The sequence below is a fragment of the Pogoniulus pusillus genome, chromosome 28, assembly GCF_015220805.1.
Source record: "Pogoniulus pusillus isolate bPogPus1 chromosome 28, bPogPus1.pri, whole genome shotgun sequence".
Classification (NCBI taxonomy): domain Eukaryota; kingdom Metazoa; phylum Chordata; class Aves; order Piciformes; family Lybiidae; genus Pogoniulus; species Pogoniulus pusillus.
Window position 1 is genome coordinate 9,819,709 of NC_087291.1, and position 14,974 is coordinate 9,834,682.

Below are 14,974 nucleotides of genomic sequence, written 5' to 3' on the forward strand. Positions count from 1 at the left end.
TGTCATGCCTGACTACTGTGGAGATGACAGTTCCCATAGGGACTGGATTTGATGCTTAGTTCCATGCTAAGAATTTTGCATGGCTTTATAAATATATTTGCAATGTTTTTCACATATGCATCTTTTGCGCTTCCTCTGAGGCTTTTTTGTTCTCTGTTTTTACAGAAAAACATGAACTGCAACCAAATGACTTGGCTATCTCAAAATCTTTTGAGTCATCCAGTCGTATGTTCGTCTACCGAAAGGATCTGACGGATTCTTTGGTAAGGATCTGTCTTATATACTTGCCATTTCTTGTTTGCCTTGAGTCCAGATCAAGAAATTAACTCTTCAACATAACTTCTTCAACACAGAATTTATTTTTAGCTTCATTGGTAAAGCTTACTAAGCTGATCTGTACATGAAAACATTAATAGCAGTTATTTGATTGAACAGACATGGAATTTGTTCATCAACTTCACATAGGCTAAACTCTCTGTACAGCTTAAATCTCTCAATTCATGTCAGCCTGGAAAAGCTGACTTGGGCTTGCATAGGGCTGGATGGGATGGAGATTATTCATGGTCCATCTGACCCTCCTCTCCACCTTGTGCCGCTGTACCATACAAAGTGGCTGCTGCATGATCATACAAAGTGGTGGACAAACACTGTCAATTACTGCATGTAGAAATGCAAGTTGTTCGAGTTCCACCAAAATCACTGGGCAGCAGTGTGAACCCAGGGTTGTAGCAGCTCCACAGTTAGACTGAGGCTGGGATATGCATCACTGGTGGTACTTCCCTTCCTTCTGTCTATCTGCCTCTCCATCCTCTTCCTGGCGCTGTGGAGAGGAGTGGCTCGACAGGCAGCAGTTCTCTGTCATCTCCTTTCTCACAAACTAGGGTTGCACACTCCCCCCATGATATTACAAACCCTCAGTGAGACAGAAGAGTCAAGCACTCAAAGAACTACTCTTTCAATAGCTTTCTGCACATTATGCGGGTGTTTTGAGGAAAGCACAGGGACAGCATCACAACTGACTTCTGTGTTTTGTCAGTACCACCAGGATCTCTGTACTCATCCTGGGGTTGAGAAATGTCTATTTACATTTTGTTGGATCAACGTGTCCCGAAGAGCTGACACACCACTATCATTGTAATCTGTCATCCCCATTATCTGTGGTGTTCCAGCTACCTCTAAAAATGCAAATATTGAGGGAAGGTTTCCAGTGCAGACAGGTGACAGCCAATCTAGTTTCATTAGTTACATAATAAAAATCGCAAAACTCGCTGTAACTGTCAGCTCTATGGCACTAAAGTAATGGCTTAACTGATAAGAATAATCTTTCATCTTGGCAGATAGTTCGTGTGCCAAGTTTCAGCCTGATGAGGTAAAAAACCCAAGAGAAATACAAAGCTTTGAAATTCCAAGCTAACAATGGCAGTGCTAAATGACCTTTAACACCAGCAGTACCACTGCACTTCACAGTAATACATTAAATGGTTTTTGTGAATCAGGACCCACTGTGTTTTACTGTGTATTGGTGATTACATTTGGAGTAGATTAATCATAAAATGTATGCATTTATGTTGCTTGTAACTGTGGATAAATTTATTCTCAATCCAGTGTGTTTGCAGGATGACTTCTTTATAATAAAAAAAAATCCTGGTGCCTTAATTTGGATTTTGTTTTCTGATGGTTTTATGGATTTTATTTTCATTAGGCTCTCTGCTTGGTCAATGTTTTTTATTCAAGGTTCAGAGAGAGAGAGAGAGAGAGGAGAAAGCCTAATCCAATAGCAAGTCATTGATTCTACTGACCCATTTCCTATTTCAAGCCATTTATTCAATAGGCTATAACTGTTTGAATTGATTAGTGAAGGGAAAAAACATTGAGTGCACTTAAAGAAGATTGTTTAGCTCTATTTGGTACCTTGGTCCAGTAGCTGTTTCACTGCAGAGCTTTAGGCATTTACTGAAGAAGTTCTTACTCTTGGCTGTTGATTTAGAACCCGTTTGCTGAAAATGAGGAATTGCAGCAAAGGTCTGTGAGAATTTTGGGTATCAACACCTGGGATCTCGCTTTAGAACTAACAAACTTTGACTGGAGCCTCTTCAATGCAATTCATGAGGTAAGAAGCACCTCACTCACTTCTAAAGTGTATTATTTTCATGCAGTGTTGTGCCATTATGATGTATTTTGGAGCACCAATATTACAGAACCACAAAATTCTCAGGGTTGGAAGGGACCTCAAAGTTCCAACTCACCTGCCATAGGCAGGGACACCTTGCACTAGACTTCATGCTCAGTCCATCATCAAGATAGAATGATTTGGCAGTTCTCAGCAGTGGTGACATTTAACCAGGTCCAAGAGATGTGTTGCAAGAATTGATACTGAAAAAAATCTATGGAAAGATCTGTAACTTCCCTGTGTTAGGACACCTTATATGTTCCCTGGTGGCTTTTATTGAGATTTGCCTCAAGAGAGTGTAAGAGCATGATTATTCCCTAAAAACTGTCTGCACAAATATGTTATGTATGCAAATTGTCCTTTGCACTCACTAATGTGCCACTTAATGTAGGACTCCACAAATGGGTGTCCTTGATGTCACTTTAACCGCAAAGGAATTCACCGTTTCAGCAGATTAGATGGTCACATTAGTGTTCCTCTTAGGCTTCAGTGAGAGGAAAAAATACCAGACAGGCTTTATAAAATGGGATAATGACCCATTTCAGTGTCCATTGGGTTGCTTCAGTGACTTTGATAGGCTCTGGCATGAGCTGTTGAGTAAAATACACAGTTAACAGTACAAATTGTCATTTGAAGGTGTCATTCACTGAAAGGCATGTTGACTTTTCTGAGAAAGTGAATGGAAAATGCCCTTGCTTCTCAGCAGGTGCTTTCCTTGATCTTTCATTTTGGGTTCTGTGGTTCAGGTTAACCACTTTAAAACTTAGAACTGGTCAAATGGGTGGTGTTGGTTTTTTTTCACAGAAAACAAGACCCACACATTAATGAAAACTTGGCCATTCTTAGGAAGACATTTGAATAGGAAATGTTCAGATTCTGCAGTGGCTTTATATGTTTTCTTTTTCATATTGGAACAGAAGTGATGAAATACAGAAACAGAGTGTTTGTGTCCTATACCTGACTTTAGCCATTAGTGGAACTGCAGGAAATCTCACAAGAAAAGCATGTCTTGCTTTTCCAGTCCAGCTGCCTGCTGTAATAAGCCTCTGGATTTTGCTGAGCTAAACCTTGACACTGAGTTATTTGTGATTGGCTCATGCATAATAACCATTTGTCACCAAGTCTTGTTTCAAAAGCATACTTCTAAATAATTTATAATTCATTTACATTTAAATTGTTTTTATATCCCTAATAACATTGTCAATGTCTTGCAGCAAGAGCTGATATACTTCACATTCAGCAGACAGGGCAGTGCTGAAAACACCGAGAATCTAAGTCTTCTGCTTCAAAGATGCAACGAGGTCCAGCTTTGGGTTGCCACCGAGATCCTCCTCTGCAGCCAGCTCTGCAAACGTGTACAGCTAGTCAAAAAGTTCATTAAGATTGCTGCCCAGTAAGTCACTAAATTAGCAACAAAAATCCTTGGATCAGGATGCTTTATTTGTTGAGCAGAGAAGTAGGTGCAAAAAAGCAAGGGAAGAAAACTCGTTTGTCATTCTTTAATAGTGTAGTAAGCATGCCTAGATAAAACAATCCATAAATAACAAGGCAAACAGTGGCCAAAACTAGATGTGATGGAGTGTGTGCTGTTCAGATCTTCCCCAGCAGCTTAGCCACTGCATCTGTAGCATGACCTGCAAAATCCCTAATGGTGCAGAGTTATCACCTTTCTTAGTGATGATAAAACAGGAGCCATGTTATAAATTACGTGAGCAGCAACACAGTTATTCACCAAAGGCTACACAGAAAGCAAAAAGTTCTTAAATAGATTTTGGAAGTCCGAAGTCCAGAAGGGAAAAGAGCTGCAGTAAACTATGGCCCCATGCAATCTCTCTGTGGAGCACTCTTCTTTTTGTTGGGGGAAGAGTTCTGCATTAATTGGATTTGGTAGTCTGTTCTTGCGCTGTTGCTAAAAAGCTGCTGCCGTTGGTTCTATGCCTGGGAAACAGCACACAGATATATACCATACGCAGCGTTCTTGTCTCTGTAATCATTCTTATTTTAGCTATCAAGGAAATGGGGCAATTTAAATATGTGCAACCAGTCTCCTCCTTTCTCTCCACTTGTTGGTCTTCTGCAATGTTTGAATATGCATGCTCATGGAAAATGTATAATTTGCTCTCTTCATCGACTGAGTTGATTTAATTTGCAAGGCACTTGCATAGAAAGGCCTGCTCTCTGCTGAAGCAGTGCCTGTGGTGAAATGAATTCCTCTAATCTAATCTAGTGCAACTCATAAATGTGATTCAATTTAGTTTGCAAGTTTTATGGTATCCAGTAAAAAGTTCATTTTATGCCCTATCAATGCCCATATTTGGCCCAATTATGTAAAAAATGGTTGATCTGTGTGCCTTGCTTGCACAGCAGTAGTGTACTTGCATTCCAGGGAAGGTCTCATGTCTGTCTGACGTGAATAGGGACATATTTATCACCGGGCTAAAATGTTACTCTGTGTAAATTGATTACATAAGATTTCCAGTAAGTGATAGATGAACTCTCCCAGTGCACTGCAGCAGCAACCATCATCATAGTAGGTAGATGGTGAACTAATGGATACACAAAGAGCTGAGAGTGTAGTTTGATCAGGAGCTACTTAAAATCGCAGCTGCAGCTTTCTAACAGAAGATGTTATCATATCTCATCAATTCTGGATGAGTTGATGAAAGAGGAAGAAGTAGTGTGAAAGAAGAGTGTGCTGAGCACAGGATTTCATCCTAAGTCACAAGCCAAGCAGCCTTCATATTTTGTTCAAGACTAAGGCAGTGGAGTGGAGAGTTGTGAGAAAGACTGGCTGCTCCCTATTCTCTGCTCCAAGCTTGGGCCAGGATTCTGTCTCTCTTGACTTTCAGCTTGTTGGCAATGCTCCAGGGCTACGATTTCATGTTCAGTGTCAGTGTGGCTCACTGTTGAGGAACACCTGAGGAAGGTGGAAGGCTTTTACACGTGCGTGTCAATACGTAAAGGAGAGTTTGTGAAACAGATACCTGCGCTTCCGTCTAGTCTAAGATAGAGAATATGAATTAGCATGTTAGAAATAGACATGTTGAGAAGTTGAGAAACAAGTCCACATGGGTTAGAATAAATTGATTACAGCAGCAGCATTCTTGCTTCCTAAACAGTGGCTGACTGGAAGAGATCTACCTTCTCTCTGCAGTTCTTTGAGAGAAATGGGCCCATCCGATAGGCTGTTTGCTCAGGCTGTGCTGGATACCTTTCTCGCTTTAAAAATGAATTACTTCTGGTGGCTGCCTGACTTTAATGATAAAAGGAGTCTAAGGACAAAGTTAGGATTAACTTCTAAGACAGCTGAAGGGAAGTGAGAAATACAAACTCTCAAGACAGTACACAGGGATGAGTGCAAGCTTTGTAAATCTTGTAACCAGAACTGGCAAATTTCCAGGCGAAGCCTTGGCGCACAGTTTTCCCTGATGATAAATCTGTATGAAGGCAGTGGATTCATTTGCACTTAAAATTATCTTAGAAGAGGCTTCTCATCCTCTGACAGACACATGCACACGTTTATAGTGGTTTTCAAGGTTCTGCAAGAGAAAGAGGAATCCTGCTATTTGAAAAGGGCATGGTATACCAGGAGTTCAGATTGCCTAACAGACTAGAAATAAGCAGGGCCTGGTTGTATGTGGTTAAAATGCTGAAGAATAGAGAGGTATCAAGCAAATTCCACAGGGACTTGTATTGGAACCAGTGCTAACTGCAACTAATTTATAGGATATGTAAATGGAACATTAATCAGATTTTCAGACAATAAAAATGATGAGGGATTGCACATGCATTGAAGGATAGGGAAAAAAAAGATCTTAGGAGTCTAGTGGCATGTGCAAACAACAGTAGGATAAGATTTAATTTAGATAGATGCAAAGTAATTCAGCCAGGGAATGCTAATGCTGGGCTGAAGAAATAAAAGCATGATTGTAAAGAACAGCATTGTGACAGAGGTCCTTGGGTGATAATAGATTACAAATTAAAGGCAAGGACAAAGCGTGCTGCTGTTCCAGATAAATAATTTGATATTTGTTCTAAACCTGTGCAGGAGTAAGGTGTGAGAACTTAGAGCCAAAACAGTAATTACGTTTCTTCTTCATTTCTCACTATCTGACTGCATCTCCTTGGTAAGAAGGAAACACATCAGAGAAAAGTTAAAATACATTCCAAAGAACTCAGTGAAGGATAATAACAATATGGAAATGCAGAGGTGGTGTAGATTGCAGGCCATGACCAGAAAGAGAAATCAAAGGAACAGGTGATGTACAATTTACAGAAAGGATGAAAAAGGGGATGGAAGAATTTAGAATAGAAGAGAGGTCAAGGAATTATTCTGTATGATAAAGGCCAGCTGACAATAACTTCAACATTGAAAAGGGAAAATTACTTTTGACAATAAAGGGAAAAAAACAACCTGCCAACAACAGGGTTGATGAGAAAGCAGAATGTTTGCTAAAGAACTTCTTAGAGACCTGATCAGCTGGTATGAAGGTAGTCATAACAGGACATTTAATGAGTTCATTATGTGGAAGATGATTGTCTGTTAGAGCTGAGGGTTGAAATGGGACTCAGTAACCTAGGATACTTCTGACTCGGAGTACAAAAATCAGAATTCAGCATTCCTATTTTTATTCCACAGCTGTAAAGCCCAAAGAAACCTGAATTCGTTCTTCGCCATTGTTATGGGTCTCAACACTGCGTCTGTCAGCCGCTTGTCTCAGACCTGGGAGGTAAGGCACACTTTGGTATCTTGTAGACCCTGTCCAAAACAGTTTGTCACAAAGGTTGTATACTGGTGAATTACCTTTTCTTTTCATTGTTGGGTGTGCAAGCTGAAATCAAATGTAGAGCGAGTGTCAGTAGAGAAATTTTTTTGAGACCTGAAACCTTGTCTGAGAGCTGTTCAGATTAAACCAGATGTGTCTTTCTGTGAAGCCTAAGTGGGAACAAAACTCTCTTAAAATTAAGCCAGATAAATTATCCTAGCATTTGAAGCAGATGTCAGAACACAGTCTTACAAAGTTGGCTTCAAATAAGCAATACCTTATTACAGTTTCATTTAAAAGACCCCGAACAACACAGTAGAAGTAAAGCCACCTTCTTTCTCCTTCTTTCTCCTTTATCACCTCTTTTGCAGGTGCTCATTTTGAAGAACAAAGTTAGGAAATGGGCTGTGAATAAGGAGCTTACTGGAGGGCAGAGTTATCTGCTAAAGGAGCTACCAGTTGCTAGACAGAGCACAGGATGTTTAGAGCAGAGTACCATTGGGATCTTTGTCCATGTTGTGCATTTTGTCCGTCCAAGTCAGTTATTGAGTGCAAGCTTACTATATCTGCTGGTGAACTCAAAACTGGGAAAGGAGTAGTTCGGTATGATGGAGTGAAACCTTATTCCTTCCTCATGCCCTCAACAGCACAAGCAGGAAGTACTCAAAAAATATCAATCCGTAATACAAGGAGATGGAGAACAGGTGGGATTGCCTGCTTTGAAAATACTCCTGAGCACAAACAGCTGAAACCAAGTAGCCAGCAGAGATGTGTGAATCTAATTCTCTCCAGAGCAAAGCCTTCTCCCTTAGCTAAAAAGATGAATATGGAAACATCACTGTGTATATCAACAAGAGCAGTGAGTGCTGCTGTGGAAAGGAGTTTACAGGGACTCAGGCAAAGAGTAGCTAACTTTAAATAACAAATCAAACAGAAATGTTAGAGAAACATACATACCTGATGACAACAATACAGAAACTCCTTCTCTCTCCTATTTCTAAATGTCCCTCAAGGGAACATTTGCTCTTGCCTGCCCTTATCAGTTGCCTTCATCTCGTTTCTTTGGGCGTTGTTAGAAGAGTAGAAGGGGCTAATTATTGTATCAAAGGCACCCGGTGTCAATGGTGTAGATCTTTCCGGCAGAGGAGCACAGAACTCTGCTGCGTGGTGAGACCTGTGTTGTTGGCAGGACTCCTCTCAGGAGAAGCAGAATATATTGCTCATGCAGAAGGCATGTATCTGTATATGTATGGTTCTAAATATGGCACATTTCTGTATGCAAAACATTTATGAAGTCACGTGCCTTTTTTCCCCCCTTTTTTGTAATGTATAAAACTTTACTGCACTGGAAATTGCAAAAGCAGAGAATTATTTGCATTAGTAATGTGACTTCCAGAAAGTAGAGCAGTGTTCATAAATTAATTATAATTACTTACACATGTAAATGAAACCACCTAAATTTAAGCAACCATTTAGACACTGAATTACATTGGCTCTACACTTGAATTCTTAAACAACTAGTATGCTCTCAAGCATATTCTTCTATATTTTTTTCTGCAGTATTCACTGTTTTAATGAGCCTAACTTTCCCTGATTGAAGATAGTAAAAATGTGCAATTGAAATCTCACGTTCAGTCATTTTAGCATTTTAATCATGCAGCACATCCACTTAATCTTAATTGTCCTAAATGACTTTTGTACTTTTGTCTTGGTAGTGCCACTGTGGCTGTCAGTGTCTAAGGACTAAAGACAAGACAGGGTTTGTAGTAAGAGGGGGATATCTTTGACAAGACTAACTAGTATGGTTGGGAAAAATAGGCAAGGGTTGAGGTCCACACACCGTTCTTCAAGTCTGAAATACCAGCAGCTAAATTCAAACTGTAGAATGATTGCTTTGGGTGTATTAAAACATCTTAGAGATGCTGTAATGGATGCTTGTGGACCACAGAAGGTGTTAGCATGTGGGTCAGGAAGCTAATTTGTGCATGGGCTCCCTTGGAAAATGCTTTGTGTACCTTACAATGAGATTAGAATGAGACACCAGAGATGTAGTAATGGCTCTTTCTCTGTCATCAGCACATGGCAGTGGTAACACTGATCAGCACTGGGAGTGGTGTGTCAAATGGCACTGAAGTGATGCCTACTTAGTTTTAGAATCTATGGCTTAGGGGAAGGTTGATTACAACAAACAAAGACATTTGACTCTGTCCCACATGACATCCTGGTCACCAAACTGGACATGGAACTGTTAGAGTGAGTCCAGAGGAGGCCACAAAGATGCTCAGAGGGCTGCAGCAGCAGTGCTATGAGGACAAGCTGTGAGAGTTGGGGCTCTTCAGCCTGGAGCAGAGGTGGCTTCAAGGAGACCTTATAGTGGCCTTCCAGTATCTGAAGGGGACCTAAAGGAAGTCTGGGGAGGGACTATTTACAAGGTCTTGTAATGACAGGATGAGGAGTAATGGGTTTAAACTGGCAGAGGGGAGATTTTAACTAGATGTTAGAAAGGGGTTCTTTCCAGTGAGGGTGGTGAGACACTGGCACAGGTTGCCCGGGGAGGTTGTGGCTGCTCCCTCCCTGGAGGTCTTCAAGGCCAGGTTGGATGAGGCCTTGAGCAACCTATTCTAGTGGGAGGTGTCCCTGTCTATGGTGGGGGGTTGGAACTGGATGAGCTTTGAGGTCCCTTCCAACCTAAATCATTCTATGATTCTATTTAACCTGGGTGTGATTGTGGTATCTGAATTCTCAGCCTGTGAGAATTTCAGCTGCTGACTTAATACAGATGCTAAGGTGGATGCAGCAGGCATGGAAGCTAGGGAAGAAAGGAAAAGCAGCTGCTAACAAGCAGTTTCCATAAAAGAAGGTTGTAGGTCCCCAGGCTGCAGGCTCTGATGCCTCAGTGACATCACACTGAACATGGTTTGTAATTAGGGCTCTTGGAGCCAAGCTGTGGAGGTTAGCTGCCTGGTGGTACTTCCAGCAGGCACTTCACACATGGCAATCCCATAGAAAAAAATAGCCCCTGCATTTTTCTGCCTATATTAACTTTTTTTTGTCTTTTTTTTTCTCCCTCTTTTCCCCACTTCAGAAAATTCCTGGGAAGTTCAAGAAACTTTTCACTGAACTCGAAAGTTTGACAGTAAGTACAGTGTTGACAGCGGAATGGTATTGCTTGTCTTCACCTGCCTTTCTTCTTCCTAATTTATTTGGAGGCTGCATGTCATTGTTTGGAGCTGGAACTTGTCATGTCAGATCTGTGATTTGCTGAAGGCCACACAGGTTCCCAGAGCTCAGAGGTGGTCTCCAGACACAAAAAGGATAAAGACTGTTCCTGACAGCTGGAGGAAGTGCAGAGAAGAGGCGAATGTGTAGTGTTGATTCCCCAGCATTAATTTGGAAGCTGTTCTCTTGCTCTGATGGTTAATCAGCCCTTGTGGAATTTCTTGTGAATCAAGAGAAGCTGAAGTTTGGAAAAAAAAATGACCAGAATTTGAGGCTAAGGGTCCTTGCCACCATTATCAAAGCTGAATAAACAACTGCTTCCTCTGGCTGTCATGGAAGTGGGTGCACGGTGAGATCACTGCCTGGTGCAGGGACCATGAGATCCAGCCTTTAAGGGCTGTCATGCTTCTGTATCTAGAGCCCTTTACCAATGAATATGTTCTCAAGATTGTGTGTGAGCTGCTGTACAAAAAGCATTCCTTTATGTGGGAAATTGAGATGACTGTTTTTTAATTGCTTACACAACACCACTGAGAAACAGACTCTCTTACTTTCTTTCAAAGTCTCCAATATGCTCCACTGAGCTGAGAAGAGGTTTTGTTGGTTTGGATGTTTGTTTGTTTTTAAAGGAAGAATAATCAGCAATACATTCTGGGATACATTTTCTGCTAAACAGTAAGCTGAAGAGATTTTGCCAATAGAAGTTTGTGGGGAAATTACAGAGCAGTCCAAGTGAACCTGTTCTGCAATTCACTGCCATTTTAGCACTACTTCACCTATAGGAATAGAATTGCTTTTGTTCTTTCACTGTTTATGTTTCCTGTTCAGTTTAGTAAGTCACCTAGCTTAGAAAATCTTTATCTACCTTGGTTCCTGGAGAAACCTTTTATATCTAAATCATGTTCAGATCATAAGCTCATAATGGATTTAGAATTGCTCTTTTTATAGCCTATTGATTTTTCTCTCTATTACCCAAATGGTTTTGTAGGACCCTTCCCTGAATCACAAAGCTTACAGAGATGCATTCAAGAAAATGAAATCTCCGAAAATCCCCTTCATGCCCTTACTTCTGAAAGGTAATGTTAGAACTTGACTGCTCTTCTTTGTTGTGATTAATGAAAATAAACAGAAGGTGCTTTTTCCTTCAGGCTGCCTTATGATAAATGCATGACAGATGTAGTGGTATCTGTAAGATAGCACTTGGTCTGGATAACAAACAACTGACAGACAGAGTGGCTGGAGAGCAGCCAGGAAGAAAGGGACCTGGGGGTACTGGTAAGATAGTAGTTGAACATGAGCCAGGAGTGTGCCCAGGTGGCCAGGAGAGGCAGTGGCATCCTGGCCTGGATCAGGAACTGTGTGGCCAGTAGGACAAGGGAGGTTACTCTTCCCTTGTACTCAGCACTACTCAGGCCACACCTTGAGTACTGTGTCCAATTATGGGCTACTCAATTCAAGAAAGATGTTGAGATATTGGAACATGTCCAGAGAAGTGTGACAAAGCTGGTGAGGGGCCTGGAGCACAGCCCTGTGAGGAGAGGCTGAGGGAGCTGGGGGTGTGCAGCCTGGAGAAGAGGAGGCTCAGGGCTGACCTCATTGCTGTCTACAACTACCTGAAGGGAGGCTGTAGCTGGGGGGGGTTGGTCACTTCTCCCAGGCAACCAGCAACAGAACAAGGGGACACAGTCTCAAGCTGTGCCAGGGAAGATCTAGGTTGGATGTTAGGAGGAAGTTCTTCACAGAGAGAGTGATTGGCATTGGAAGAGGCTGCCCAGGGAGGTGGTGGAGTTGCTGTCCTTCGAGGTGCTCAAGCAAAACCTGGCTGAGGCACTTAGTGCCATAGTCTAGTTGATTGGACAGGGCTGGGTGCTAGGTTGGACTGGATGATCTTGGAGGTTTCTTCCAACATGGTTGGTTCTATGATTCTATGACTTGTAAGAGTGGTTGGCAGTGTTCACACAGATCACCAAACTTCAGTACCTTCCTGTCAAGCATGGCTAGAGCAGCATGCCATTGCTTTGGCCACATCCTCTTCAACAGGGTAGTGAGACCTTGTAAAAACCTGAACAGGGCTGCCCAGCTGCACTGAGTGCACCCACTTAAATCATCTTGGCCATGCTGCTGATCGGAGATGCCTGTTTTGAGATGCTTGCCCTGCCTTGATGGGATGAAATCTACTTGGTGTCACTATGAAGGCAAAATCTAACCCATCTGTCTGTGCCCAGATGAGGGAATTTTCAAATCGCCCATAGGTCTGAAAGAGAGAAATAAAATCTTTACTATTAAAGTAATTATGTTTTAAATAAACCATTAAAATACAACTAGTTGCTCAATGCTGGGCAGCTAATTAAGTGGCAGGTATTAGAAAAATTCTGTTGTCTCTGAGTCATAAATTATTAACTGCCTTATCTTTGAACATGGCAAATTCATTTGTTTACTCCTGTATTCCAGAAGTGTTCTCTTTAGGCTGTTTATTCCAACCTGCTGCTGCTGTGAGTTTAAAATGTTTGAAGGCAGCTCTCCACATCACTCAGTGACAGTTGAGGAGCCATCAGGCACTTCCCCCTTTTGCACACATCAAAGGAGTTTGCATTAATTCAGATGGATACAATTATCCAGGCTTCAAAACCAGTGTTTTTAAGGTATCCTCGAGTACATTTTGCCTGCAGAAAAAAAGGCAGCAAACACAAACAAAAAACTTGTAGCAACGATGTTTGCACAGCACTACAATATAATGTGTAAGAACCACGGACCCAAGCAGGATTCATATCTCTGTTGGAGATAGCAAAGAAGCTTTACAAATTCATACAGCAATTTTCTTCTTTACAGTTATCTATAAGGACATATTGCCAAGGCTGGTAGTTCCCAAAATACTCCACAGTACATAGGACTTTACTCCATGTCATGCATGTTTGTATTAATGTCATTTCCAAGAGCAATACCGTAACACTGATAGTACAGAAGTCACGGGGAACTTAGCAAATTACCATACTTTAGCACAAGAGGCACCAAAGTACTTTCAAGGAAGAAAAATCGAAGTCATTAATAATCTTTAATTATGAAAAATAACTTTAGACTGTCCTTTTAAAGTTAATTAAATTCAAATGAGGGGCTCTCTTACAGCACACAGACACAGCTTCTGAAAATCAGGCAGATTTTTCAAATATGTAATAAAATACTGTGGTGTCCCCTTACAACTTAGCTCAGATGCAATTTTCTGCTCTGCTGAATTTATCTAGACTCTTAGTTGTTGGCTGCAAAGCAAATTTCTGTTCCCTCCGCTCTGAGATACATGTATTGTTGTCACTGACTCAAAAAGCTGTGTGGAAATTTCTGCTTCCAGTGGAATTTCTGTATTAGATGTGACCAATACTTTTTAATTGCACTGATACAAAGACAAGTAATACCTGTGCCCTGAAGCCACGTCCTTTCCCTGTCCCTTTCCCTGGATGCCCTAAAGCAGCCCAGGAGAGGAGGTGTAATGTGCCTGCTCTCTCCTTTCCCCTTTTAGGGATGTTGCCTAAGGGAAGAGAGGTGCTGGATGCATCCCCAGGGTCCAGCCTTGGGCAGCAAGGCTGGATTAGGACTGCAGAGTGTGGAGAACAGGCATGCCAAGCAGGGTCATCCCTCTGGATGTCCCTGCCTGCTCCCAGCCACCCTATGCTACACACCCGAGGGGTAACACAGACCAGGTTTAGTAAGAAGTCTGTGCTCCCCCCTTGAAAATCCTCTTGTTACAATTTGTGCATAGTGTTGTTACCTAATAATCTCTGTCACCATTGCACCAGGCTTTTGTTCTGCGGTAAAAAGGTATTGTATCAGTCCTTAATGGGATGCTTGGTGCTTATTTTTCCTTTGGTTGCTATTTAGTCATTTAATTTCTTTGTATTAAACAACAAAGTAATGTAAAAGAATTATTTTCTTTTTTCTTTTTTTTTCAGATGTAACATTCATCCACGAAGGAAATAAAACTTTTCTGGATAACCTTGTCAATTTTGAAAAGCTGGTAAGCTAATTTTGTCCTTCCTGTTTTTCAAAGGCACTCATGTTCTCTTCTTCTCTTTCCCTTTCTTATCTTGTGAGATTAAGAGGTTTTCTTGTGGCTGAATCAGGAAGAAATAAACAGGGATAAAAAAAAAGAACAAGCAGGATTAAGCATCTGGCAGTTTTATCTCCCTTGCCCCTTTCCTCTGCTCCTCTCTCTTCTCATTCCTTTTATCCTCACTTCTGTGTAAAATGGCTAAACCTGTGATGGGCAGCATCACTGCCACACAGTCCACCCATTCCTTTTTCTTTCCAGTAAGATCTATTCCTTTGCACCACCTCGTGGAATATTCCTCTTTACTTAAGTTCTCCTGCTTCAACTTTGCCTGAAATGTGTTTCCTTTCTTCTTCTCATGGCACTAAAGAAAAGGTTTCTCTTGTTTATGAGTTGTCACTAGTATCCTGATCCCAGAGATCTTAAAAGAAGGTAAACTTTTTTGATCTGGGTTAAATAATGAAGAAAATAATGCCTGGAATACGAATTAAACTGACTGTAAATACCACTAAACTAACCTTTATGTAGAGGATGCTCACTGGCATTGTATCTTCTGCCACATCTACTGTAGACACGATATGAGAGCTACTCTGGCATATTATGGACAGAGGCTTATTTTATCTAATTTGTATACTTCATTTTCTTTGCTGATAACATTTTTGTAGCACTGAAAGGCACAGTTTATGTCTCTGAGTGTAGAAACAACAGGGCTTTAAGTTTTGTTGGCCTGGAATATTTGATCAGGAAACTCAAATGTACATCCCAGTTACTCTGGATGTG

At 41.2% G+C, this 14,974-nt stretch overlaps 1 protein-coding gene across 2 annotated transcripts in view; it reads left to right on the top strand.

The window, feature by feature from the left end:
• The window catches only part of RAPGEF5 (Rap guanine nucleotide exchange factor 5), a 184,464-nt gene that overhangs the window by 155,324 nt on the left and 14,166 nt on the right, over nucleotides 1-14,974 (top strand). For both annotated transcript variants that reach the window (XM_064167093.1, XM_064167094.1), the window contains exons 18-24: nucleotides 166-263; nucleotides 1,988-2,110; nucleotides 3,385-3,563; nucleotides 6,810-6,900; nucleotides 10,022-10,072; nucleotides 11,144-11,231; nucleotides 14,097-14,161. In XM_064167093.1, the coding sequence (XP_064023163.1) occupies nucleotides 166-263; nucleotides 1,988-2,110; nucleotides 3,385-3,563; nucleotides 6,810-6,900; nucleotides 10,022-10,072; nucleotides 11,144-11,231; nucleotides 14,097-14,161 (695 nt within the window). The remainder of the gene's footprint in view (nucleotides 1-165; nucleotides 264-1,987; nucleotides 2,111-3,384; nucleotides 3,564-6,809; nucleotides 6,901-10,021; nucleotides 10,073-11,143; nucleotides 11,232-14,096; nucleotides 14,162-14,974) is intronic.